Below are 27,517 nucleotides of genomic sequence, written 5' to 3'. Positions count from 1 at the left end.
TCCTTTACCGTATTTCCTGAAACACTAAATATCATTAGGCAAGCTTTTATCATCTTTGATTTGTGTATAGTTCAGTAAAAGTTTGGTAGAGTTTATTAATATCACATATGGAGTTAAAAAAACAGTTCTAATAAAATTAGTAGGTAGAAACCCCCCATCTTTCATGCAGGGCTGGAATCTAATGTAACTTTCTTGATCTAGTCATCCTTTCCTTTGGAAAATCCAGAAAGATAAAAGAATCTAACAAACCCCAGAATGAACCAGTTTTGCTTAGACACTAATTGTGGTCCTTTGTTAGTCCTTTCTCCAACAGTTAAATTTGTATGACCAGTATGTCAAGCTCATCTCCTTCCAGCAGTGTTCCTGACATCATTTCCCCAAACCCACCAGACCTTCTCACATCCTGGTATTTGTATCTGTTCTTCCTTCTACTTCAGAGCACCTCCTCTCCTTCTTTGGGTGATAGGACTTGAACTCACTTGTCAAGACTGGACTCAAATGTTACTTCCACAGTTAGTCCTTTGGAGGCTTAATTCCTCTGCCTTCTTTCTTCCTGCGGCATTTTTTTTCCCCATAAATCTGTCTCAGCACTTATTTCTAAATTATTTGTTTTAATAGTATGCTTCTCCCTGCTAGGTAGGAAAGCCTCAAGGTCTAGGACCTTCTTCACCTTTGCAGCCCCAGCCGCAGCCACCAGGACGGGTCAATGTGTAGTATGCCATCCTTTACTGTTGCTTCAATGTATGAATTAAGCTACTAATTATATAACATGTCTGATAGACAGCCTTCTACTTTGAAACCCTGTTCTATTCCCAAAGTTAATTTTTAAATCAGTTGTTTTGGAACTCACCAAGCAATTTCCCAGAGAAACAATGTTATAAATGGTACAAATGGCCGGTAGGTTCCCAGGCTAGACCTCAAGAGTCTATTTAACCCATAATGTAGCTGAAACACTATGCAGTCGCAATGAAAAAGAGCAGAAAGCAACACTGGTACAAATGTGCAGTATTTTCATTACATTAAGTAAATAAATTCCTCTTCTGTGTAGAAACTGCGTCTGGGGCAGATTATACCAATGGGCAAGCATAACATGACCCAGCTGCATATAGGCCAAGCTTCTTTCACTAACTCGTACCATAGGTCATTTGACTTGACTCTGCCTGAATTTCTTTATCTGTCCCCCTAACCTGGTATTTCTTGCCTACTCCCCCTGAAGAAAAAGCAAAGTATAAAGTACATATTGAAACATACAGGGAGAATGTTACATAAATGTAATGTGTACCATATAAAATACCCACAGCAAATGAAATTAAACTGAATTATGAACATTTAATGGAGTAGATTTGGAGTTTCAGCCTCATTTGGTCTGACCCCAAAGCTGGGATCCAGAATAACCACCTTGTTTCCCTTCTTCCATAATGACCAGCCCTAGGACCCATAAGTTAACCTTTCTAGGCCTTAATTTCCTTTTGAGCCAAGTGACCTTCCAATTCTGATTGTTTGTCCTTAACATTATTTGGACAAAGTGCTAAGTTTGGTGGAATCAAAAATGTCCTGGAGGGCTATGGTGTGAATTTCTTCAGTTTTCTGTGACAAATTTGCTTCAAGCACCTCTTGCATACTTTGTGTCTTTATTGATTAATCTGCTTGTTTCCTTAGTCTGCTGAACATGCCTACCTTGAAACTAACTTGTTCCCTAACTTCTGCCTTCAAAATCTACATAGAAACTAACCTCTGTCACATACTTCTCCATCCCAACTTGTAGAATAGCTCTCTTCTTGTTCTTTACACAGAATTCTGGTTTCTCCCACGAAGAGAGAAATTTTCCTCCGTGATCCCCCTGCGAGTTCCTCCACTGATGCTGGAATAGTAGATAGGCGCTCCAGCTAACTGTCTAATCAAACTTTATTCTCTATTAGAAGCCATCTGCTTGCCGATGACTACTCTGTTTGTTTGTTTTTGTTTTTTTTATTTTAGTGCAATCCATTTTAGCTCCTTCATCTGTTTTTACCATGCCACCTGTGCTTCCCACTTTCCCAGCTCATTCCTTCCTTCCTTTTGTGTAGGAGCTGGAGGGGACCGAGTGTGATGGATCAGCAGGGGTCTGCTGTCCTCCAAACAAAATACTGGTGGCTTTGCCCCTTCCCTCTGACTGGCTAGAATGCCTCCCCCAGGCTATCCAAACCGTCTTTATTTTCTGCACTCTATTTAAGCTTCACCAGAATATTTGTGGCCTTTCAAGAGACTTTCTTGGAACAAAAGAAAGAAGTTGGTAAATTCCTGAACCCCTTAACTTTGTGTAACAAGAGATTCACCTTTGTCTCTTCCTCAAGCATTGCTTTCCTTCTGTGCCTGAGGGTCAACCAAGTACATAGGAAACATGTAACCTCTTCTATGTAAGCCATTTTTATTGGGTCAAACTCCATTAGAAAAATGTTTTCTGTGTGGAATTCCTGACACAATTGAGATGAAAAATGTTAGTATCCGAAGACCCATGTTGTATTTTCTTGTTGATCTACTAAAAATGCTACAGAGGTCCCACCTAGTAGATTTCCCCTCAGGTCAGGTGCCCTGCAGATTGTTTCTGCTGGATCTTAAGTTTCTGAGTCCCTGCCTTTGGGAAGCCTACCTTCACTTAAACTATCACTGGGTAGACTTCCCTCCTCAGACATCCTAATGCATTTGTTGTGTGTATAACCCATCTGGCACTTCCCTGACACTAAAAAATGAGCCCACATAAGCACTTCTTTTGTCTATGTTCCCTTTCAGACTAGCACCAGTACCTAAAACTTCTCAGTAGAATGTAATTCTGTAGCTAACACATATAGATGCTCAATAAACATTTATTGATTCATTATTCAATTACATATTGGCTTATTTGTTAAGCTGAAGTTTTCAACTGATCCATTTTTTGACCTTTTCGGTTATTAGGTTTTTGTCAGTGTTTTTGATTACCCAGTTGCATTTTTACCATCAATAGGTTATGTCCAAAAATAGAGGTCTAGAGACATTTTTAATATGCTTGGGAAGTTTAGATTTTAACATTGCAGATGAATATTGTGTTAGTGATTAACTGTAGCAAACATATTTTGAAGCAGTTTATCTAGCTGAGAAAAAACCAACAACAGAGCCATCCCTTGTGACTAGAGTTTCAATGGCTTCCTTCAAAAAATGGTCATTTTAAAGTTTTTGTTTCCTTTTTCTTTAATCTCTCATGTTATGAATAATATTTAGTTAAACTCCCAACGCAACTGGGGAAAGAAAGTCTTTGGTGTTGATTTTGGGTAAAGTATGAGACATTTACTTTTGTGAATTTTAATCTCAGAAGATTTTAACACAATCTTTTGTTCTGTGGGCTCTTGGGTCATTCAAAGATTTAAATTTAAATCTTCATGTTTTTGACCATAAGAAAGCCCACTGAAACACCTAAGTATGACTGTTTTAGTTATTAATGTCTATAGGAGTTCATTACTCTTTTAATTACCGTAATCATCCTAATGTTACACTACATTGTAGTTCATTATTTCTCTGAGCTTTTTGTTTTACCCAAATTTGCTTAGCAACCAAGTTAATTGCTCAGAAATTATTATTCTAATTAATTATGCTCTGAATCCCTTAGATATATCATTTCCAAGCACTAAGATATCAGATTTTTGTCCTGACTTGTCAAAAGACTTAAAACTCTACTTCCTACATTTTTGACCTTATAAAATCCTTTCTTTCTATAAATTACAAAACCTTGTTGATCATAAAGCACATTAATAGATCTGAAAATTCATATGTTCTTTAAAAATATATACTTGTTGAGGACATATATTAGATCAAAAGTTTTGTCAGCTGGAATTCCCTTTTATAATTGTTTTTTAGAAGTCCAAACTAAGTTACTTCTCTCTGGTTTGAACATGTTGGCTGATTTTTAGACTTGGATGAATTTCACTGTAAATTGCAGTTCTATGTGACTCGAGTACCCAGGAGCTGTCAGGATGGCTCAGTGATTTAACGTTGGTGTCCTGCAGCTTTGACTGTAATCAGCAGATGCTGTGGTATTACCATAAATGTTTTCCTAACTGCTTCTGTCAAAAAGAGAAAATTCTTCCTGCACCGAGTCTGCTGCTTCTGATTAAATTCAGTTTGCCTTCTTTTGCATAATTAATGTCCCATGATGATCTCTAACCTTTTGTTTTTAATATTGCCTCTTGGTCTAGACTCACTCTTTATGGGGAGGCTCCACTAAGAGCAGACAAAGAGAAAGGGATGGTGCTTTGACATGAAACCCCAGCACCTCCATGGCTCTGAAGTTGTTACCGTTTTATATACCATCACTTGTCAAAGATCATGAAAGGTTCTGGTCTTTGCAATGTTTTTCATTGTTGTGCCACTGCTCTGTTCTACTTCTGAAGGCTGTTTCTGCAACGCTTTGGTGCACATGGTTTTTGCCTGAGGATGTATGATAGGATCTGCTTTAGAATGTGCTTACTCTGGGTGTGTAAACTGTGATAAACCTCTGGCACCAACCAAACAAAAGGCTTCCTATTCTGCAAAACTTTCTGCACCTCTAGCTCAAAGTAGATCAGACGCTACATTTTTCACAACAAAGTAAATGTATACAAAATATAAGTATGTTAAAAGTGAATGCCCTATTTTGTCAGTGAAAGCATTCTTTACATTATCTCAATGAGAAAATGGTCCTTAAATGTATTAAATAGCAGTTAACTTTTCCCCAAAGAGCCGGAAGTGATTTCTCATTTTCCTATTTGTTCTTTTAGAATCTTTTAGTGAGTACTCCTGCCTGGTAAGCACCTGTGACTGTTTTTTCCTTTTTCTAGTAGAACATTGATGTAAATAGATATCCTTTGTAATGTTACTCTTACAGTATAAGATACAAAGTATACATGACATCGCTAAGATACTAAGTCCAGCCAATAATAATTGACAATTTTACAGTTTAGAAATTCTCTGTAATCGTATCATCTGAAATTAGGATTCTGCATGTTCCTTTGTTTCAGAAGAAAGAATGAAAGGCAGAGCTTCACATTTTCTGTGGTTTATCTACTTCTTTCTCATATAGGATATTCTGCTAAGAAATATTTATCACATTATTTTTGGTGACACTTTGTTTTCTTCATAGAATCAAAGAATTTTAGAATGGAAAAAGATCTTTGAAAAGTATCTTTCAAAGGAAAAGGCCCTGAAATCTTCAAGTTTGATTTTTAAATGCAATTGCTATTATCATGCTTTGAGAGGAAGCTGCCAGATTATTTTAAATGAAACTGAGCCTAAATGACATAAAGCCACCGGTAGTGGCACACTTAGTTTAGGGATTTCCAACTCTTAGCAACTGAAATGTTAACTTTGACTATAGATTTTTGTTTATCTCAGATTAAAAGCAAATAAAAGAGAAACAAGGGTATTTCAAAATAAAGGTCTGGGTCTCTAAATAGATTCCATGTGAAAGCAAGAGAACTCAAGATAACTTTGTTTTTTCTTACTCAGCTCTGCTACCACAAAGTTGTTAAGCTTGTAGCTGCTTTGATCTCATTCAGCTCCACTATATTCCTTTTTTCCTACATAATCAGCAATACCATTTTTTCATCTCTGTTCATATTAGCCAATCACTTCTACAACAAAGAGCACTCCTTCAACAAAACAGCTTATCTGTGACCCAGGAGACAGTGTCAGGGTGCCACATGAGATAGGGACTTTTAAGTGTTCATTCTGCATCTGCCTTTTCTTCACTGCACTATTGGAAGAATCCACTTAATGCCTGGGCTCAATTTCCAGTAAATAGAGACAAACAATAACCACCTCACAGGAGGATTAAATGGATGTTATGTGTGCTAATGTGTCCACACACCTGCTTCTTTGAGACCTATATTTGCTACCCAAGGAGAACTTAGGAAGACACTTCGAAAAGGTGAGAATACAAGAACAAGGGTGCTTATATTTAATTAGAGATTTCAGTGGTTCTTCTTAGTCTGTTTCCTCATTCCCAGTTTCTTCATGAACATAGTGTACTAGCTACTACTCAAAAAAAAAAGTCACAGATCTTTTTCAGGATATTTGAAGGTGAGTGTAGACTTAGGAAAGAAAAACATTTTATGGAAGTGTGAAATATATCTCTGCCTCTAAGAAAGAAAAATTTCCTACCCCAAGCCCTCTTCTCCCTCCCAAAGAAAAGCTTTTCATAATTTCTTTCTTACTAACTAGAGGCCCTGAAATCTTCAAATTTGATTTTTAAATGCAATTGCTATTATCATGCTTTGAGAGGAAGCTGCCAGATTATTTTAAATGACAAAGAGCTGCAATTCATAAGTAGTACAGCTGCCATTCTTGTCAGATATAGTCAGAATTTGGATATCCACCCACCTATTCCCAGAAAGTTAACACATAAATACACATCACTGGATTTATCGCTTTAACCATGAATTTAATGTTGCTCTGTGTAAGCATAAGCCCATGTGCTGATAAAAGAGTGAACATATTAGAAGTGAATTTTTCCTTTTTTACTTTACATTAAAAGGCATATCTTGATCGGTTATCCAAAAGCATCTCTAGCTTCTCTGTTTTCACCCAGAGTTATATGATTTATGTGCTACCAATCTGTCTTTTGTAACTATCAGAGAAGAGGCTGAAACACAGCTGCTTCCAAGATTTGTGCCGAGAGGACCCTTACAATGCTGTACACTTGTGTTGATGTGTCCTCATCTAAGAGCTTTCAGAATAATGTTTTTGTCCTAAGTATCTTGTGTAAGTTTGGCTTATTTAATCATCACCAGTAAACAAAGGAAGGGGCTGAAGTTAACAGAAATTAAGGGAATCATTCTAGGATATAAAAAGTGAATGATAGATTGAAAAAAAAAAAAAAGCTTCCTTTTAGCTATATACTAACCCCATAATAGGGTACCCTCTGACCCAAGTCATCATAAATGTGCAGCTTGCAACGAACCAGATGAGCAAAGGAAAATTGGTGTTGGTTCTCTTGCATGTAAATCCAAAGAACAAACAAAGCAAAGAGCACGCAGCTTGATAAACAAAAAGGTTTTTCAATGGCAGTAAGCTCAGTTAAAGCCAGATCTGCAGTGGAGGAAGGAAAGCTAAACTTGCCTCCCACAAAAGGGCTTTTCATCTGCCTCAGGAGCTCATCGTATCTCCAGGAGACTGGAAGGAGTCAAAGCAGCAAAGCCAAGAGTGCTGACATGGGCTGACAGATGACAGCTGGCCCCTTGGCCTCAATTTTCTTCCTGTAAAATGGGCATATCAACAACAACTTCATAGAGTGTGTGGGAAATGCCTGGGGAATTGTTATTAAAGCTTCCCTGTCTTGCCAGGAACACAGGGAGCACAATAAGTGGTAGCAGTATCATCATTACTATCTGGCTAAGATCCGGTGAGAGATGTCTTTTGTAGAAAGTTATGGAGAAGCAGATATTAAATCTACAATTACTTGAGCACATCATGCTTATAAAGAGCAAAGTGAAGGTAAAAAAAGAGGATGCTGTGAGAATGAACAATAGGTGTGGAAAGGTGGGGGTTAAGGAGGCTCCATGGGGAGTGATGTCCTGAACCAAAGCACTTTGGTTTTGTTTTTTGGTTTTTTTTGTTTTTTTTTTTTTTTTATTTTCCCACTGTACAGCAAGGGGGTCAGGTTATCCTTACATGTATACATTACAATTACATTTTTTCCCCCACCCTTTCTTCTGTTGCAACATGAGTATCTAGACAAAGTTCTCAATGCTATTCAGCAGGATCTCCTTGTAAATCTATTCTAAGTTGTGTCTGATAAGCCCAAGCTCCCGATCCCTCCCACTCCCTCCCCCTCCCCCTCCCATCAGGCAGCCACAAGTCTCTTCTCCAAGTCCATGATTTTCTTTTCTAAGGAGATGTTCATTTGTGCTGGATATTAGATTCCAGTTATGAGTGATATCATATGGTATTTGTCTTTGTCTTTCTGGCTCATTTCACTCAGCATGAGAGTCTCTAGCTCCATCCATGTTGCTGCAAATGGCATTATGTCATTCTTTTTTATGGCTGAGTAGTATTCCATTGTGTATATATACCACTTCTTCCGAATCCAATCCTCTGTCGATGGACATTTGGGTTGTTTCCATGTCCTGGCTATTGTGAATAGTGCTACAATGAACATGCGGGTGCACGTGTCTCTTTTAAGTAGAGTTTTGTCCGGATAGATGCCCAAGAGTGGGATTGCGGGGTCATATGGAAGTTCTATGTATAGATTTCTAAGGTGTCTCCAAACTGTTCTCCATAGTGGCTGTATGAACCAAAGCACTTTGACCTGGTCTCGGACTGACTGGGGACAACGGAGAACTGGAACAGCCAGTGTCTTAAGAGAGGCCCAGATGGAATGATGAATTCAGGAAAGAAGAGTGGAGGCAGCCACCATTCTTAGCTACATCTGGAGCAAAAACTGTCTCAGGACTTAGGATACAAATCCATCTCCTTCTTCATATGTTACTCCTCAGATTCTGCCCCAATTCACCCTTTTATCACCTAGTCCAGATTTGATCAACAACTTACCTGCATTTCTGCAGAGCCTCTTTTCTTCTCTTCCTGCCTTCTGCCTTTCAGTCCATCCCCCATACAGCCTAGTTCACTGGCTCTCCCTAGATGTTCTCTAATTAGGCTCTCTAACCTTCAACCCTGCTGTGTTCCGTTCATTAATCATCCACTGCTGCAAGTGATATACTCCCACACCCACCATAAGCGCTCTCTTTTGAAGTCAAACACACCCACAGGACTTACACATTTGCGTTTGTTTTTTACAAGGCACAGATCCTGATTTTGCTCAAAGCCATAATAGATACCAAATCCAATAATGCATTCAAAACATAGGAGGAATAACTGATTGTTCAGAATACTTTGAGCAGTTCTTGATATTTCTCCTTGTTTTTTTGTGGGGCTTTTTTCATTATTATTATTACTATTATTAATATTATTATTTGTCTTTTTAGGGCCTCACCCTAAAAAGGTGAGGCATATGGAGGTTCCCAGGCTAGGGGTCCAATTGGAGCTACAGCTGCCAGCCTACACCACAGCCACAGCAATGTAGGATCCAAGCCACATCTGCAACTTACACCACAGCCCATGGCAATGTCAGATCCTTAACCCACTGAGCAAAGTCAGGGATCAAACCCGTGTCTTCATGGATACTAGTCGGGTTCGTTAACCGCTAAGCTGAGCCACAACGGGAACTCCCATTTCTCCTTGTTATATGCAGAAGATAATAAGAAAAAAACTCTATAAATATATCAAGGTGATTAGATTGTAGGCTTCCTGAAGTCAGGAGCCTTGTCTGCTCATTCTCCGCTGCATCCCTGACACTTAGCACCACATGGCCTGCTATACTCAGCGATTTTTATTAAATGAATGAAAGCATGTTCTTCTTGCATCCTACCGCATGCCAAAAGACTATGGAACCTAGTCTCTGCCCTTCTGCATCTAGACTCTTATGATGCGATACAACACATCTGCATGTAAAGCACTGCTTTTAACACCACAAGGGATGAGAAAAGGGTAGGATGGGAGATCCTATTCCCAGTGGTTTATGGTCTTGACATTGACTCTGGCATGTAGCAAGGACACAAAAAAAAAACTAAAACATCAGGAGATCAGGATGTGTAGCACATGAGAGAAGTACAGTAGAAGTCCAACAGCAAGGGACATCACAACGTTTTGAGAAATCAGGAGGTAGCATTTGATAAGACTTGAGGAATCGAAGATTATTGTAAATGATGATTAGGACAGAAGAATAAAAAGCAGGTAGAATTACATAGAGAGTTCACTGCAGAAGTGAAGCATATTAGTTTAAAGAATTGCTCTATTTCCTAAAAGAATAATAATTTCCTTAAGCATGGACTACTATTGAGAGAAAAACTATGTGCAAAACTTTTTAAATTTAAAATAGAATTGAGGCATTTGTGATGAGTTCATTTTAAAAAAACTAGAAAATTGTATAACTCTGGACTCTACTTGGAACAAATTGGATAGTATCAACTAAATGTAAAGTTTTTATGTGTAATAATGTCAAAATAACTAGCTTTACATATTTTCTAACGTACTGGTGAATCTGGGACATCGATTTTGCTTCTATGAATAACTAGTTATATTGCAATTTTAAGTATAGGCAGTACTTTATACCGTACAAGCAAAAAACCCTGGGAAAATATATTCCTGGCTCTGTTAAACTAGAGACCTCAATAAATTTTTAAGGTATTTGTCAGAAACAATATCAGTAAAAATGAAGTGTCTCATAGTTCCTTTTAGTTCCTTGTGCTAATATAAGAATACTGTCTGCTTCTCCTTCAGCATTTATAGATTTTTTTTTTTCCAGTCAGATAACAGTTTGGAGCCGGGAGCTGAATCTGTTGAGCTTGAATCCAAGCTCCACCCTAACTTGCTTCCTGACCTTGGACAAGCTTCTTAACTCTGCAAAGCCACTCTTCCTCATCTCTGAAGTGGGGAGAATAAACAATACAGTCCATTAGGCTACATTATGAATGTGTGAAACACCTCATGCAAAAGGGCAATTAATAAGTGCTCAGGAGTTCCTGTTGTGGCAAAGCAGAAACATATCCAACCAGGAACTATGAGGAACCCATCCCTGGCCTTGCTCAGGGGGTAAGGATCTGGTGTTGCCATGAGCTGTGGTGTAGGTCACAAACACAGCTCAGATGCCATGTTGCTGTAGCTGTGGTAGGCCAGCAGCTGTAGCTCCAATTGGATCCCTAGCCTGGGCACGTCCCTATGCCATGGGTATGGCCCTGAGAAGCAAAAAATAAAAAAATAAAGTGCTGAAACATAGTAGTATTATTTATATTTTTAGTCTTTTATAAGACAAAGCCTGAAGTGGGAAAAAAAAAAAAAAAACCCTTACATACAATTATTTTATTAATTGTACTAATAAGTTGGTGATAAAGTGAATATATATATATATGGTTATAGCTGCACCTGCAGCATATGGAAGTTCCTGGCCCAGGGATTGAATTCTAGCCGCAGCTGTGACCTACACTGCAAATGTGGTAAGGCTGGATCATTTAACCCACTGCGCCAGGCAGGGGAACAAACCCTAGCCTCTTCAGGAACCCAAGTCACTTCAGTCAGATTCTTAACCCACTGTGCCACTGTGGGAATTCCAAGTGAATATATTTTTGTTAGAACTAAATCTGAGTTGCATCTTTGCAGGTTGTGTTATAGTTGAAAACTGTGTTGTTATTTTTTTAACCAAGTATTTTTGGTTTGTCACATAATAAACCTCCTTAGGCAGTTGAGGAGTGACCCACCCCCTCATAATTCTTTCCTCTGATAAGTAGGATTATAAACATGGATGATAATAAGGCTCATATATTCCAGGAGAAAAAAACAGACATGAGATGTTACATGAAAGAAATGAAGTCATCCATGTTGGAAGGGTTACCAAATGGCTTGGGAAAACTTCAGAGCACCTCACATCTCTGTTCTACTCTAGAAGAGGCCTTTTTATGACATAGGATTCCATTATTTGCATTGGTTTCTTTCCTCTTCCAATCAAATGAGAGCCAGTATGGAAAGCTAGTACCATTTCAAAATCTAAGACCATTAGAAATAGAATAGTTAGCAAACATATTATTACTATACTGTAATAGTTCCAAAAGAATGTATTATATTCCATACTTTTCAGTCACTAAAAGTTATTCACAGTGCTATAATGCCTACTTAATGTTTAGTGACAGATGTAACTGTCTGACCTCTAGTGGCTATAACTCATTGCTACATCTCAGTTGATGAGTTAAAAGACTGGATGAAATCTCAGATCCTAGTAATAGAGTTCTACAAGTGAATGTATGATTATCCTCCTTGAATTTCTGCCAGTCTGATTGTTGGGGTACTGCCTCAAAGGACAGCATTCAGAACCAACTTTGTGAATCTCTGCATTCAGGTACTTGAAATGTGTCAGCAGATGCTGTCCTAAGACCCAATAGTCCAGCGTACACTACAGCATTTTTAATAGACCTTCTGAGGTTCATAGCAAGCTTCCAGCATTATTTCATAGCTTGCCCGAAGTGTTTTTAGAATAGCTACCTGTTAAATGTCTATGTGAATAATATGTCTTTCATAATGTGTAGATGTAGGTTTATGTAAATATTTTCTGATTCAAAATGAACAGCATTACCATCCTTATATACTTCATCACAAGTTAAGGGTGCTGTTTGTAAACAGGAAACAGATTGGAATTGACCAACAATTTGGAAAGGTAAACTGATTATACTGAACCACTGAACCAAGTAGACTTAGAGACTACATTTAATATGATGCGCCAAGCTGAAAAAGACTAAGAAAATTTATATTATCATAAAACTGAATAATAAAAAGAGAACATTCTGCCATGTGGTATTAACATATTTTCCTTTGTCTTCAGCATAAACTATACTAGAATATTTAATTTTTTCTTTTTTTACTTGGTATCTCAATTAACTGAGTACTTTCATCTCAATAGTTTAATGAACTATAAATTGCTAGGTATATATGGCTAATGTGGAGCTCCAGTGATTTTTTTTTTAATTTCATATACTATGTGGATTATCCAAATGCTTTAAGGCTTCTTCTGCATTAACACTTGTAGCTCTTTTAGGAGAATTTATACAAGAAGTGGAACAACTAACAATTGCTGCATCTTGTCCTCTGTTCATTTTCCTGCAGTCAGCACCTTCTTTAGCTTACCAAGAGTACTGCACTCTGATTCCTTTCTTTTCTTCCTGCTGTATGGTACATTTCTACTGCTTTGTGTTTCATGTTACCATAGAGACAGGAGGTGCTCCAGAGCCCTGGGAAGATGAGTAGAAGCGGATCTTTGAGGAGGCAGTCCCTGTTGGCTAGCGAAGACTGAGGCAGGAATCTATAGCAGCAAATGGAAAGAGGGAATTATGTGGTCAGATCCAACTGTCCACAGGGTCTTAGGAAAAACAGTCCCAGCCAATGCTGCATTCAAAATGAGTTGTTTACAGAAACCAATTTTTCAGAGATCTCTGCATAGCCTGGGTTTTCATAGGAACCAAGCTTAGGGTTTTATTTGAAAGAAAATAACTGAAGTGACATTGACTTATTCCTTTTAGCTGTTTCCTCATTAAAAGGGAGTAGCTTCTAAGAAAAGTCCTCTTTGCCTGACTTATTTTGCCGATCAAAAATTTCACCTTTAAAATGCAGATCGATAATTCTTTGACTCAGCTGAAATCATCAGAAGTCAGATTGCAGGTTGAGCACAAGGGACTCTACAGCCAGCACCTAAATCATTGATCCAAATACGCTAGTTCTAAAAATGAGTGGTTTTTACCCTAAATTATCATGTAGTCCTTCCATATTTTAGAAACACAACTTAAAGCTTTTAAACATTTCTCTGTTATATTTCCTACTATATTATTTTAACTCATCCTTGTTATTTTTTATTTAGGAGAAATCTGCTAGAATATTTTAAAATAATATAGTTTTTTTTTCCTCTCATGCCGTTTCCTTACAGATACATATGTGGGAATTACCTTTAAATGCATTTTAAATGCAGCTTTTTTTTTTTTTTTTGGTGTTTGCTGGATTTTTGTCATATACATAGTCGTCTAAGCAGGGAAGGAATTCAGAGAAATTCAGAAAATATCAGCATATCTTCCTAGGTGACAGAACCAAGGGCACAGTATGCAGAATTGTGTATTGTGGAAGAAGGTCAGTGGTCTATAAATCTGTAAAAAGAATAAGGTTGAGTACGGTCCCCTGAGGCACTTCTTTTCCTCAAGCTGTCAGTAGGAGGCAGTAGTGTACTAGCCTGAGCTGTTCTCTAAGGTAACAGCTATGACTCATGCCAATTTTTTTTTTTTAACTCATTTTCTAGAAATGCAAGAAACCAAAATCTTAGAAGTAGTTTCAGATTTCATAATGAAACTTGGTACCATCAATCCAGTACAAGATAATACTACTGGGTTATGAATAGAACAATCAAAAAAGGCAAGTCTATCAGCCTTAACAGCGGCACCTCTGCACACCTCAGCCCCACTATAGGTCCTGTTCCAGTTTGAATAGGAGTATAGCAAGAATTAAAGGTCAATCTCATTTTGAAAAGGAGCATCACATTTAATATGTTAGATCCTTCTAATTTTTACTGATTTACTAAAATGTCTACAGAATTATGAAGTAAAACTAGGAGGGTCTGAATGGTCTCCATATGCTTGGGTGGCTGGAAAAACATGTCAAAACAGAGATAGAAACAGTAGCTATGTCATAGTTTGAATTCAATTTCATTATTTCATTTTGAATCTCTAGCCATTGTTCATTTTACCATTCACAAAAGCTACAATCCAAATTACCTAGAAATATACAACAGTGCTTTTCTCTCTATATAAAATAAAATTGCAATGAAATGCTAAATTTTGGAACATTGCATTCTTTCACTTGATTGTTTATCATTTAGCTAAAAAAAATAATGTTTGAAAAACATTTTCCATCTGTAATTACTGATAAATAATAACTAACATATTCCATTAATATGTTATCTTTCACTTATTGGCCTAATCTCAATGAGGTATGTATTTTGAGACTTCTTTCCTCAGTATTAGGGTTGTATTTATATCTGCAATTCACTTCCCTATGTAATTCAAATAGCACATATTTATTTGATAACTAATTGCAATTCTTGTATAATCTGTGACCATAGAACAAAGCCAAGATTACCATCTGAATTACACAGGAAAATAAATTGTTGATATAAATACATCCTTAATACTCAGGAGAAAATTTTCAAAGCGCATACCTGTACAGAGGTGGGACTTGTAATCTTATTTTATAGCTTTTGCTCTAGCCCTGTGAAATAAACATTCCTCTCTGGTGACTTATAATAAGTTGTAGAAATATTTTTAGTAATTATGGGGAAATGAACAATATTCATTTCCATTAGGATATGAATTATTCCAATTTGAACTTTTAAGTAAATTTTGAAAAATTATTTTTGTTATAATTCCTAAATTATTTTTAATCATAATTATTAGCCTTATAATAATACAAAATCCAACCTAAATAGTTACTCATCACTGAAATTTTCTACAAAGATATCCAACTCAAAAATCTTACAAGATATCTGCACTGGTTGGAACTCCAGGTTCTAAACCTACACTGCCCAGTACAGTGGCCAATAGGCAAATGTGCCTCTTGAGCTCTCGAAATGTGACTAATCTGAACTGAGATGTACTCTAAATGCAAAATACATACTTGATTTTGAAGGCTTAATACGAAAAAAATGTTAAAGATTTCATTAATGTATTTTTTTATTTTGCTATGTTGAAATGAAAATTTAGAAAATTTTAAGTAGCCTATATAGCTTATTCATGATGCTCATTATATTTCTATTGGTCAGCACTATTCTAGACTCAGTGCAAGGTCCTCAAGAGGCCAGGAAACCACAAAAATATATGTTAAACAAAAACGACATGTCATCAGTGTGTTGTTTAGGTAATATTATTCTGAAGTGTTTTCTTTGGGAAGGATAAATATGAAACATGGTAATAAAATTATGGAATGCTTAGGTTCACCCAAGAAATAAATAATGTGGGACAGAGTTCTGGTCATGGCACAGTGGAAACAAATCCACCTGGGAACCATGAGGTTGCGGGTTCAATCCCTGGCCTCCCTCAGGGGTAAGGATCTGGTGTTGCTGTGAGCTGTGGTGTAGGTCACACACACGGTTCAGATCCTGTGTTGCTATGGCTGTGGCATAGGCTGGCAGCTATAGCTCCAATTGGACCCCTAGCCTGTGAACCTCCATATGCTGCGGGTTAGGTTCAAAAAGCAAAAAAATAAATAATAAGTTTTTTGGGGTTTGGGGGCGGGTTAGTCTTTTTAGAGCCGCACCTGCAGCATATGGAAGTTCCCAGGCTAGGAGTCAAATCGGAGCTACAGCTGCCAGCCTATACCACAGCCACAGCCACAGCAATGCCAGATCCTTGACCCAGTGAGCAAGGCCAGGGTTCAACCCAAGTCCTCATGGATACTAGTCAGGTTTGGTACTGCTGAGCCACAATGGGAACTCCAGGAATGTTTTAAATAGTCATTATAAAGCAGGCATTATTCTAAGTACTATTTTATTCTAAGTGAGTAAAACAAAGATCCTGGCCTTCATGGAGCTTACGTTAGATCTTTTAAGCAGATTTTTATTAGGCTGAAAGTCAAGTGTTAAGTCTACATGGAAATGTTTTAAAGGTTATATTCAAAAGGATTTCTATGAGCATAGCACATAATTCTTTTTCTCTGTAGTACTAGATACGCTACTTGGGTTTGTTTGGTTTTTGTTTATTTGTTTGTTTTTTCCCCCAGAATTTTGAACTAAACCAATATGGTTTTGCCTGTTCGTCACAGAAATGACAGGATCCCAACTGTTTCAAGGACTCAGCACCTAGCATGCTGGCTAAGTACTCAGTGGATTAACTAATGAGTTGGCTTAACCATAACTTCAGCTCTTGATTTCTGGAGGAACAGTTGAAGAAACTGTCGCTCTTTGGCTTGGCAAAGATGTGGGGAGTGTGCTATCTGTCTTTAGTAGTTGAAAGGCTGTTGAGTAGAAGAGGAATTAGATTCTTTTAATATAGCCCTAATGGGAAAAATCAGTAGGGCTAATGACTAAGATTTCAGGGGGCCAAACACTAGATAAACATTAGGTAAAATATTATTAGAGGAATATATTGCCTTGTGGGATTGTGAGGTTATAACTGCAAGTCTTCAGGCTTATACTGGACAACCACTTGACAGGATGCTGAAGAAATGGAATTCAAATGGACAATTCTTCCAAGTAACTATGGGTCTTTCCAATCCTGAAATTATGGGATTCTCTATTATATGATTCTATGAAAGTGAAATGAAGTTGAAATGGCATGTGTTCCCCATTCAGAAAAAACATCTGTACATTTGAAATATCTACTAAATGTGGAATTAGGAAAATAAAAAATAAAAATACATAAAAGCACACTGTCAGATTCTACTTAGAAATGGCTTCAGGAAAATATTTAGGTCCCATAGTATTCATTTGGTTATTCTTCAGAACAGCTTCCTGGTCATTAGCACCAGGAATAGGCTTTTCCTCAAACCCCTAAACGTTAAATGCTCTTTACCTTTCAAACATGACTTTTGCCATAGCCTCGTCATGTGCCTCCCGAGCCATGAGGGGATATAATTTGGACTGGGTTTGCCAGAGGTAAATATCAAAGTTGGCATGGCCTTAACAGTTCATGGACTTCTTTAAACCTTACTTTCTTTATTTTATAAACAGACTTGTTAATACCTATAGTTTAGGGTGGTTGGAAAGTTTTTTTAAATAACAAGTAAAGGGTTAATATATATAGTATGTGTTCAATAACTCTGATACCAAACCATGTCCCTGTGTAATTTTCCCATCTCCTTCCTCATAAACCACCAGATCTAGTGATCAGGTTCTTTACTGCGTTGTAACTCTTAGCTGACAGGCAATTGCATACTTTAGAAACCGCTTACTTAATAGCTGCCCAGCCACACGCAGGTGACCGCAAGTGCCTGGTAGCCTGAGACATCTGTCAGTGACAGGGATCAGGACTGGTAAGCAGACACCACAGTTATCTTTGGTATGTTAGTGTGAAGAGCTTTGGACATGAAAGTTTGACTCAAAAAATATGTTCTTTGGAGTTCCTGTTGTGGTACAGTGGAAACAAATCCAACTAGTATCCATGAGGATACGGGTTCAATCTCTGGCCTCGCTCAGTGGGTCAGGGATCTGGCATTGCCATGAGCTGTGGTGTAGGTCACAGATGCAGCTCAGATCCCAAGTTTCTGTGGCTGTGGTGTAGGCTGGCAGCTATAGCTCCAGTTCAACCTCTAGCCTGGGAACTTCCATATGCTGTGGGTTTTGGCCCTAAAAAAAAGCAAAAAAAAAAAGTGTTATTGATTATTGGAGGGTATTTAGGTGGAGATACTAAAGTGGGCCCAGGACTGGATCTCTCCCGTTAGAGCTAGAAATGCAGATATGAGAATCTTTATCCTGGGGGGCATCGTTGAGGTCTTAGTAAAGAGAATGTGTAAAGGACAGAAAAACAGACCAAGAATCTAACCATGACGAATGGCCACACGGATGGAGAGAGGTACCGTTGTGTGTGGGAGGGGTAGAGAAGGTAAAATAAATTATCAGAGAAAACTAAGAATGAATCATCAAAAAGTAGAAGAGTAAGCATGGTCAAGGGCCTCATCATGAAGGAAGTTGTTAACCAGGGGTTGAGAACTTGACTTTGTCTCTGACTCTGCCTGAAAGTTATGTCTGCTGCCCCGACTTTCTATAAAACAAGATAAATACACCCATGTCACCCATCTCCCAGAAGTGTTAAAGGAATCAAATGAGTGGATAGGTGAGGAAAGTATTTGCAAACTGTAGAACACCCATATATAAAGGTAAGGTGATGATACTGTTATTATTACTTATATAATAATATTCAAAGTTATAGGTAACATTCTCTAATGACTTATGAGGACAGCTACTTGGAGTTAGGCCAAACTTCACAAATCAAGGTCCTCCAAAAGATGCCCTTACCTCATTCACCAGCTGCAAGTTTGGGGAGTCCCATTCCACCCTCACTTCTGACTAGCTGGATACAAATTTGGCGGTTTTCACTATCCCATCAGGTTCAGAAATTCACTTGAATTCAAGAAAGTGCTATACTTACTGTTGCAGCTTTATTATAGCAAGAGGACACAAGTCAGAACAAGCCAAGGAGGTTCAAAAGATAAAATTTCCCTTGTCCTCAGAGATACTTTAACCCCCACCCCCCAGCACTTTGTATCATCAGTGTGTGACAATACAGATTACCTAGAAGAAAACTTACCTATCCTCAGTATCTACAGTTTGTATTCAGGCTTCATCACTTAGGCAGGATCGACAGGCCACGTGATTGAACTCAGTCTCCACCTCCCAACCCTCTAGTCACTTGGTTGGCCTTTCTGATGTGGCTACCCCCGAACCTGACTCACTCGTTCACATAAACTAAATAGGTTCCCATCAGCAGTCACCTCATCAGCATAAATGATCAGGAGCCCACCATGAATAACAAAGACACTCCTATCACTCTGTTAATTCATAGGGTTAGCCACCTGAACAGGGGATTCCTGTTTCCTGGGACAGGAAAAAGGCTAACCAAAATCTTTATTACACACACACCCCAAAGTGTTGCATCTATAAGAGAAAATGAGGCATGAGAAAATTCCATTGAGTTTAGGGATTTTGAGCCTCTGGAAATCTTTTTTTTTTTTTTTTTTTATGTTTCATCTTTTTTTAGGGATGCACTTGCAGCACATGGAGGTTCCCAGGCTAAGGGTCAAATCAGAGCTGTTGCTGCCAGCCTATGCTAGAGCCACAGCAGTGCCAGATTCAAGGCACATCTGCGACATACACCACAGCTCATGGCAACGCTGGATCCTTAACCCACTGAGCGAGACCAGGGATCAAACCCACAACCTCATGGTTCCTAGTCGGATTCGTTTCTGCTGTGCCACGACGGGAACTCTGGCTTCTGTTAATCTTATAGGGGCAGTTTTAACAGAAAGGGGTGGATAAAAGCCAAATTAGAATTTGGGTAGAAGGTGAGAAAGAGAGAAGCAAATGCAGAGTAGCGCATTTAGTTTGAGTATCGGAAGGATAAGCAGTTGAATGGAAGGGTTCACATTACTGTCCTCTCTCTCTCTTTCTCTCTCATGACTGCACCCCTAGCCTATAGAAGTTCCCCGGCCAGAGACTGAGCTGGCATTGTAGCTACACCACAGTTGCACTAATGCTGCATCCTGTAACCCACTGTGCAGGACCAGGGATCAAACCCACACCTCTGCGGTGACCCCAGCTGCTGCAGTTGATTCGCCACAGCAGGAACAACTACTGTTCTCTTTAGAGGAAAGATCTGCACTTATCCTGGATGTCCTGTGCCCAGGAGTCTGCATCATCTCGTTTCTTCTCACACTGTTAAATGAGGAAAGCCCAGTATAGGAAATTGTAAAATGGCAATGCTGTCCTTAAATTTGTATTTAAAGGGCAGTGAAACAGAACAAGACTAAATATGAATGTATATATGATGAGTTTATGCAAACAAGCCCTTCTAAGTTAACTGTCAGTTATCTCCTCTATTCAGAAGTATCTTTTATTTATCAGCCTCTGCTTTGTCCATTTTGTTTGAATTGGGGAAGTAATTGTTTTGTTTTGTTGTTTTTGTATCTACATAATTGGTTTCAATAAGAGCTTCTTGGTACTCCTAAAAGATTTTAACTATATACAAAATGCCCTTCTGATCTTTTTATCATTTTTATACATTTTCAATACAAAAGGTAAAATAAACAGCAAAATGAAGCAAAGAGAAGACAATTATTTATAGCATCAGTAAATCAACAGTAAGGAAAACCACAGGGATATGGGCTACTGGCAGCCAGCACTAACTTCAGTTATTGCATAGATTAAAAACATATATTTGTCACACACTTTACTATCATGTAGACCCAGCAGTGCTTTAAAAATTATATTTATGGGTCATTTTTTTCTCCCACCAAAGTAATGTCATTGCTGGGGTGAAACAAACAGCTATTTAGTAGGTCAAAGTAATAGTTAAGAGCAAAAGGTAAAGAATTGGAGGGAGAGATTAAATTTCAGGAAGACTGAACAGATGCAGTCAATTTAGGACACTAGAGTTCTATATTCTTCCGCCTGTCAAAGCTGCCACAGGCTCACCATTGACCACAAAAGGCAGGAGCTCAATTTTATATTTCATCTGAGAGTTGGCACTTCTAAGAAGCCAGTGCCCATTAGAACCACAATGTAATGAAGGATCAATACTGGCTTAAAGGGAATAATGCCTCTTTCTGAACCATAACTGATATTTCCTGTAGCAGAGAGCGTTTTCCCCAAGGGCTGTCAGCCAGGGCCTTAGCCTTGCCTTCTTAGCTCAGGAAGCATAACAACTGTTTGGCTGAAATATTTCCTCATTTAGATGCCAAGTTGCATATGTTTTTATTTTCTTTTTTTGTCAGTAACTTTCCTGGTTCCTGTGTCTTTTGTGTTACTCAAGTAACTGTGAAAAGTTTACCTGAAGATACTGGGTTTGAGGGTGGTTTTTCTGTTTTTAGCTTTCTTTTCGTCCAAATCTGCAGCCTGTCAAGATCATGTGGGATTCAACCCCAGATGTAGTTTAAGGCTCTTTTTCTCCTTCCCTCCCGCCCTCTCCCTCTCTCTCTCTCTCTCTCTGTCTCTCCAAGTCTAGTGAGTTCTCTGTATTTGAGCACCATTGCACTTTTCAGCAATTTTCAACTTTTCATTTAGTTTCAGAAAAAAGCTGTTGTGGGACTCCAGAATCAATTCTTATAGTAAGAATCATAGAGGAATTAAACTGAAATAAGTGAGTTTTCCTTTCTTAAAGGAAAATAGCATGTGTTCTCAATCTCTTTATTTCCACAGAAACGTAAGTATAAGACGTTTGGATTGGATACCCTACTGACCTTTTGCTAAGAATAGCAGCTGGTCCTTGCCCATTTGTATTCCAATTGCCAATGGCCTTGGTTTTGGCAGTAGTCCTAGATAGATCATACTTCTTGGTCATCAGTTGTAACATCTAAAAGGCGGGGAATGAAAAGAAAAACTTGGATTTGATTCATAAAATAGTAGCACAAGCTTCCTCTCTCTGGAGAGTTAAGCAATCATTCTTCTTTGCCTTAATATTTTTCATTTCCATTTAAAAATATGTATCAGTAAGGTTTTGACTTAAGGAGAAATAGAAGATGCTTCCTTTTATTGACACCCAGACTTATCTTCCACTGAAAGAATCCACGTGTCCAAGTGTGTCATCTTGTATCTGGAACTAATTTCATATAAAAAGGATATGAGGAGTTCCCGTCGTGGCACAGTGGTTAACGAATCCGACTAGGAACATGAGGTTGCCGGTTCGGTCCCTGCCCTTGCTCAGTGGGTTAACGATCCGGCGTTGCCGTGAGCTGTGGTGTAGGTTGCAGACGCGGCTCGGATCCCGCGTTGCTGTGGCTCTGGCGTAGGCCAGTGGCTGCAGCTCCGATTCAACCCCTAGCCTGGGAACCTCCATATGCCGTGGGAGCGGCCCAAGAAATAGCAACAACAACAACAACAAGACAAAAAGAAAAAAAGAAAAAAAGAAAAAAAAAGTGAACTTCTAACCTGGGAGCTTTCTCTACCTGTAAACATTTGCTCTAGTTTGCATCAGGACAGGTAATTCATTCCCCAACCCAACCTCACTTACCACTTGGCAGTTCAGGATGTGACTCCCTCAGTTTCACGGTGTTGGGCCTCCCAAGTCTGGGACCTGGATGGGGGCTGTTGGGCTGCTAAGAGATGAAAGTGAGGAGTAAAGAGGTGTTATCTAGGAATATCTAATAGCTCATTCTAAGAGAAACCCCGGTGTGCTTTCTTTTGTATTTTAGTGGTCTCAGGAATGGCCTCTTTCCACTTTAAAGTGGAAAGAACCTATTGCTTCTCATGACAGGTTCTCCACCCAAAAAGCACAAAAGAGTTACATGCCAGCTTGGTTTTTCTTCTTATCATTTTGTTGCTAAAGCCAGCTTATAACTCTTTGGAGTTCTCTCAATAAGGGCAAAACACTTTTGCCTGCATTGGCCCTCCCATTGTTACCCACCTAAGGCCCCAAAGAAGTTCAAAAAGCAAAGATTGAAAGAAAAGCCAAGGCTCTGTTGGGCGTTTTATCCTTGGATCTGGTATAGGTCGAGTAAAGGAGAACGAAAATATCCAAGTGGGTATACATGCCTTGTTTTTAGCAACATATATTTTGTTTGTGCCCTTGATATTTGAGCTATTTCAGAAGAGTAAAGGGTCAAAAGCATGATTGGAGTAGGTTTAAGAGAAAAATGGGAAGAAAGGAAGTGAGACTGTAATATGGGCAATTCTGAGGTGTTTTGCTACAAAGGCAGCCCACATTGTAGGTAGTAAATGGAGCAGGATGTGGAGTCAAATAGAGATTTTTTTTCCTCTCTAAAGATTGGAATTGCTACATAGTGCTTGTTTGCTGACAGGAATGATTACATGAAAAAGGAAAACATTACGATTCAGGAGAAATAAGGCACAGCTGCCAGAGGGATGGACAAGCTGGCACCCACTTTGAGGGGTTGTCCTCACAGGAGAGCACAGGAGATCCCAGGAGAAAAAGGAGTGTGAGTGCCTGCAATGAGCAGATAGATGTCGGGTGTGCAGGAAGCAAATGGGCGTTCTCTTCTGATTGTTTCTGTGAATAAGTGAAATAAAAGTGAAGTAGAACAGGTTGGACATTTTGATGGGACAGGAGAAAGGATGAAAGGGTTGTCTAGGAGAATGGAAAGTGAGTAGGCCAGGAAGCTGTAGAGGATTAAGGTCATACTTGAAGTTCACAGTCATGAATTTAAGTGAGACCAGGAAAGAAAAGGAGTCTACGTGTGACCTTGGAGATACTGTGCTGAGGGTGGTTTACACAGGTATGCTGTCTGCTTTACAAAGTTATTGGGCGTATTAAATGTGTCAGAAAGCATTCTGAAGTATAAGTACAGGATATCGTTATTATGAAACTTAGCTTGGAATTACTTAGCACTTTTCCTTGGTAAAAAGCTTTTTAAATTTCTTTAAGACAGCCTCAGTATCTCTAGAGACAGCCTTTGGCTCCTGCCCCTGATTTACTCAGTAACTAACTCTAAGCAAATGACTTAACCTCCTTTTGCCTTTATTCTCAACCTGTAAAATGAGGATAGGGATGTTAAAGTGCAACAAATGCTTTAGAAATAAAGGTGCTACCGAAGTACAAGCTATGAGTAAAATGATATTTCAGCCTTCACTGGTATGGTCACCAGAAACACCGAAAGGTCAGAGCATCTGAAAAAGCCTTGGGTAGTAGAAGGCTTCCTTGGAAAGCTTGGAGGGAAGAAGGGAAAGACCAGTTCTTGGAAGGAATGGTCACCCACGTTCTTTCCTTCAGTTCTCACAAGTACTCTTTGAGGTTGATCATTAGAACCTGAGACTCAAAGAAACGAGGTAACCCGTTAAAGCCAAGGGATGGAGCATCGATTTCAACCCAGATTTTACTTAAAAATCTCACGCTCTTTTCCACTTTGCTACACATGGAATTGGGCTTGCTACACCACAGCCAGGAAAGGTATGGAATACTTTCTTTGTGTATATGATAGACCCATATTTTAGCCAAATTAATCTCATCTCTGTTCTCAAAAAATGTACTGAGAGTTACCCAGCAGTGGAATAAGCTAGTTTGTCACAGATACCATCATGGTGGAACCATTTAAAAGAAATCAAGTGACAAGAAAAGATAGGAACATTTGGGGAAAGGAGCGGTAAGCTGTCCAAAAATTTGCACTAAGCTGCAATGCAGTTTTCAAACACTTTGGGCCAGGAGGGTGGGTGCTAGGGGGAAAAAAAAAGAAAAGAAAAAAACTTGTGTGGTCACGGGAACTATAGTTGTCTGCTGTGCTTTTCACTGCAAACATAACATGTACATTATAAACTATAGAGCATAAACTGCTCTAAGAGAAAGTCACTGCTCTGTTAGATTTTGACTTTTGAGTAAGGGTTGCCCACCTGATAGAGAAAATGATAGGAAAAGTGTATTTATTTTCTTCCAATAGCTAAAAGGTGATCAGACTTCTAAAATTTGTTGAGATTGTTCAGGAAAGTGTGTAAAATACTCATCCATCACCAGAAGCCCCTGGTCAAGAAATGACAGTGCAGTAAATATCTTCAGCAGCCACCTTTTAATGTGCAAGCTGTTTTCAGTTGGAGTTTTCAGCACTCACATAAAACACACTGTCATGAGTGACTGCTTGTGCTCCACAGTCATCACTATTGGGATAATGGGACATCGCTCAGAGAATAACCAAAAAACTTTAAATGTCATGTCAAGTTTGTTGAAGCCATTCTCATGCCCCGTTCAAGGTTACATGAAGATTGAGAGCATCTTTTTTTTTTTTCTTAAGTTTGAGATCTGTGAGAGAGATCACTCATAAGGCCCCGCAATGCAAGAGTCAAGTTAATTAAAAGGAAATCTACTGCTCTTTGCAAAAGCCAATCAGCTATCACCGTTTATCTATCATACATCTTTCCTCACAGCCTGGATCAGTTGGGAGCACTGTCGCCTACAATGAAAAACTATCTGAATGTGTATAGGTTACAGGTCTTTATGAATACATGTGTATGTATATGACAAAGTATGACATTATTTCGATTTTTCGGAACTTTTAACCATTTCCCTGGTTAACATGGGTTCAATATTTCTTTTAAGGGAAAGCACTGAATTTTAAAATTACTCTTAGAAACTTTCCTCCTTGTATTTACATGAAAAGGAAATTAATTGTGTTGTTATTTCAAACTAATGGGTCATGGAGTGCGAAAATAAATCCTTTGCCTAGTGCATATTTACTGAGCATCTACTTTGCTCCATGGCATCCTAGGCACTGACATTACAGAAGCATTTAGAACAATCTTCTTGCTGTCTCAGAGCCTATCCTACATTCTAGTGAAGAGACAGACAACAAACAAGTAAGCAAGTATATGATATGATGTGTCCAATGATTTTAAGTCCCATGAAGGGCAGGATGAGGCTAAGATAGATGGGTGAAAAGGTGAGTGCTGTTTTAGATGGATAGTCAGAGACAGCCTCTCTTGATAGCATTGGGGCAGAGATCTGAATGAAATACAGGACCAATCCTGAGTGATGGGTGTTTCAGGTGCAGAAGAAGTAGGAAATAAACATTAATGCTAATGAAATGGTCGTCTCTTTATGTTTTTTTAGCTTTTTCTTAACCTCTGTGTGTTTATTTTAAATCTGCCTTCCTCTGTTGAATATTTTTTAGTTTAGTCTAAGAGGACTTGTTTGTTGCGAATAATTATTTGAATGTTTCATAATGTGAACAGTCCTTGCTTATCACAGTGATAAGTTTTATGTTTCTTTCTTCCTTCCTGTAGAAAATCAGAAGTTGCCGTTGACAGAAGGGTCACGTTCACACTACAATATCAATTGCAACTCAACAAGGACTCCAGTCGCCAAGGAGCTTAATTATAATCTAGACACTCACACGTCTACAGGGAGGATCAAGGCAACTGAGAAGAAGGAAGCCTATAATGTAGAAAGCAGCAGAAAAAAGGAAATGGAACTTCTTGGCTCTGTTTCTAAAAACGAATCCATTCCTGAAGTTGAAGCCCTGCTGGCAAGATTACGAGCTTTATAAATTAAACTGGTAAAAAATGATTAAGCCAAATATAAAGCCATGCTTTAAGCTATAACATTTGAAAAAATTGCTTTCTATACAAGTACTTTATATAGTTTTAAATTATGATATATATTAGAAAAGTAAAGCTAAATACATGATTGCTGTGCTTTTCCTATGTGCTTGAGGTTTGGGCTTATTCAAGATTGTAATGGGCTTTAATGCTTTTTTATTGTCTCCTGGTGTTCATATGTTCTATATTTGGTGGTTGAATTATACATAATGCTTTAGAGAGCAGGTAGGTGGCCATGTGTTCAGCAAAGTGTCCTTAAGAAAATACCATCTAAGTCACAGTAATTTTCACTTTACTATTTTCAACATTAATGAACACTAAATCATCAACCTCAAGTCTTGCTACATATCCCTGTATATTCTGTGTATGTTATTTATATAGGACCAGGTTTCTCCTTCATTGGAATCTGTATGCTATCAACGTAGCAGGGAAAACAAAAATATAACAGATCGGTGAGGAAATGATGGGTAAGCTCATTATCATCATTGTTGAATTCATGTTAATTAGACCCTGTAGGAGACTATATGGCAATTGAGCACATTTCCAAAAATGATGAAACAGGAATGTACACACTCTATTTACAGAATGCACACGCCTTTGTATAAAGTGTTGTACACAGCATTCCAGCACTGCCTCAACTTTTAGCCAAGAGAGCGTTTTTTACCCCTTGTTGATTATGATTCTGGGATCACAATTGCCATTTTGAAACAACCCAAGTCACGAATTTATTTTTTTTTTTTAATTTCTGTGAACAAACTTGAAATTTTATTTTCTTTGATCTGACAATCAATAACTGTAGCAAAGATCTGAAGTGTTTCAAGGAAAGTGTTCCTATGCATATGTTGCAGTATTACCTCATTTGGGGCATCAAATTAATGCTGTTAATTCTATAGCAAAGAAAATAAACTTACTTGCACTAAATGAAATAAAAATGCCTCTTTTTTGTAATTAGCATATTCTGTGGATAAGCTGGAAACAGACTGTGCTGTGCAGTCTATCTAAGCGTCTCTTTTGGTTTATGATGTACGGGAAGCAAGTGACTGCTCTTTTACCTTCAGTTAAAAGGCAGTTATATGGAACTAGTCTGGCAGGTCCACTGCTTTTTATTTCCTTGTTTAAGTTGCCACCTCCCTTCAGCTCCAAGTTAATGAAGTCAATTAATTAGAACTATGAACCAAGCCTTGTTTATAGACATTGGGGAACAGA

The 27,517-nt window shown here is 38.4% G+C and overlaps 1 protein-coding gene across 2 annotated transcripts in view; it reads left to right on the top strand.

Moving 5' to 3' along the window:
- The window catches only part of DIAPH3 (diaphanous related formin 3), a 503,501-nt gene extending 476,279 nt beyond the window's left edge, over nucleotides 1-27,222 (top strand). For both annotated transcript variants that reach the window (XM_047756273.1, XM_047756272.1), the window contains one exon: nucleotides 25,997-27,222. In XM_047756273.1, coding sequence (XP_047612229.1) covers nucleotides 25,997-26,259 — 263 coding nt within the window. In that variant the 3' untranslated portion in view covers nucleotides 26,260-27,222. The remainder of the gene's footprint in view (nucleotides 1-25,996) is intronic.
- The last annotated feature ends 295 nt before the right edge of the window (nucleotides 27,223-27,517 follow it).

This window comes from Phacochoerus africanus, chromosome 13 (genome assembly GCF_016906955.1).
Source record: "Phacochoerus africanus isolate WHEZ1 chromosome 13, ROS_Pafr_v1, whole genome shotgun sequence".
In the NCBI taxonomy this organism is placed as follows: Eukaryota; Metazoa; Chordata; class Mammalia; order Artiodactyla; family Suidae; genus Phacochoerus; species Phacochoerus africanus.
This window is presented reverse-complemented; position numbering and strand designations above follow the sequence as displayed.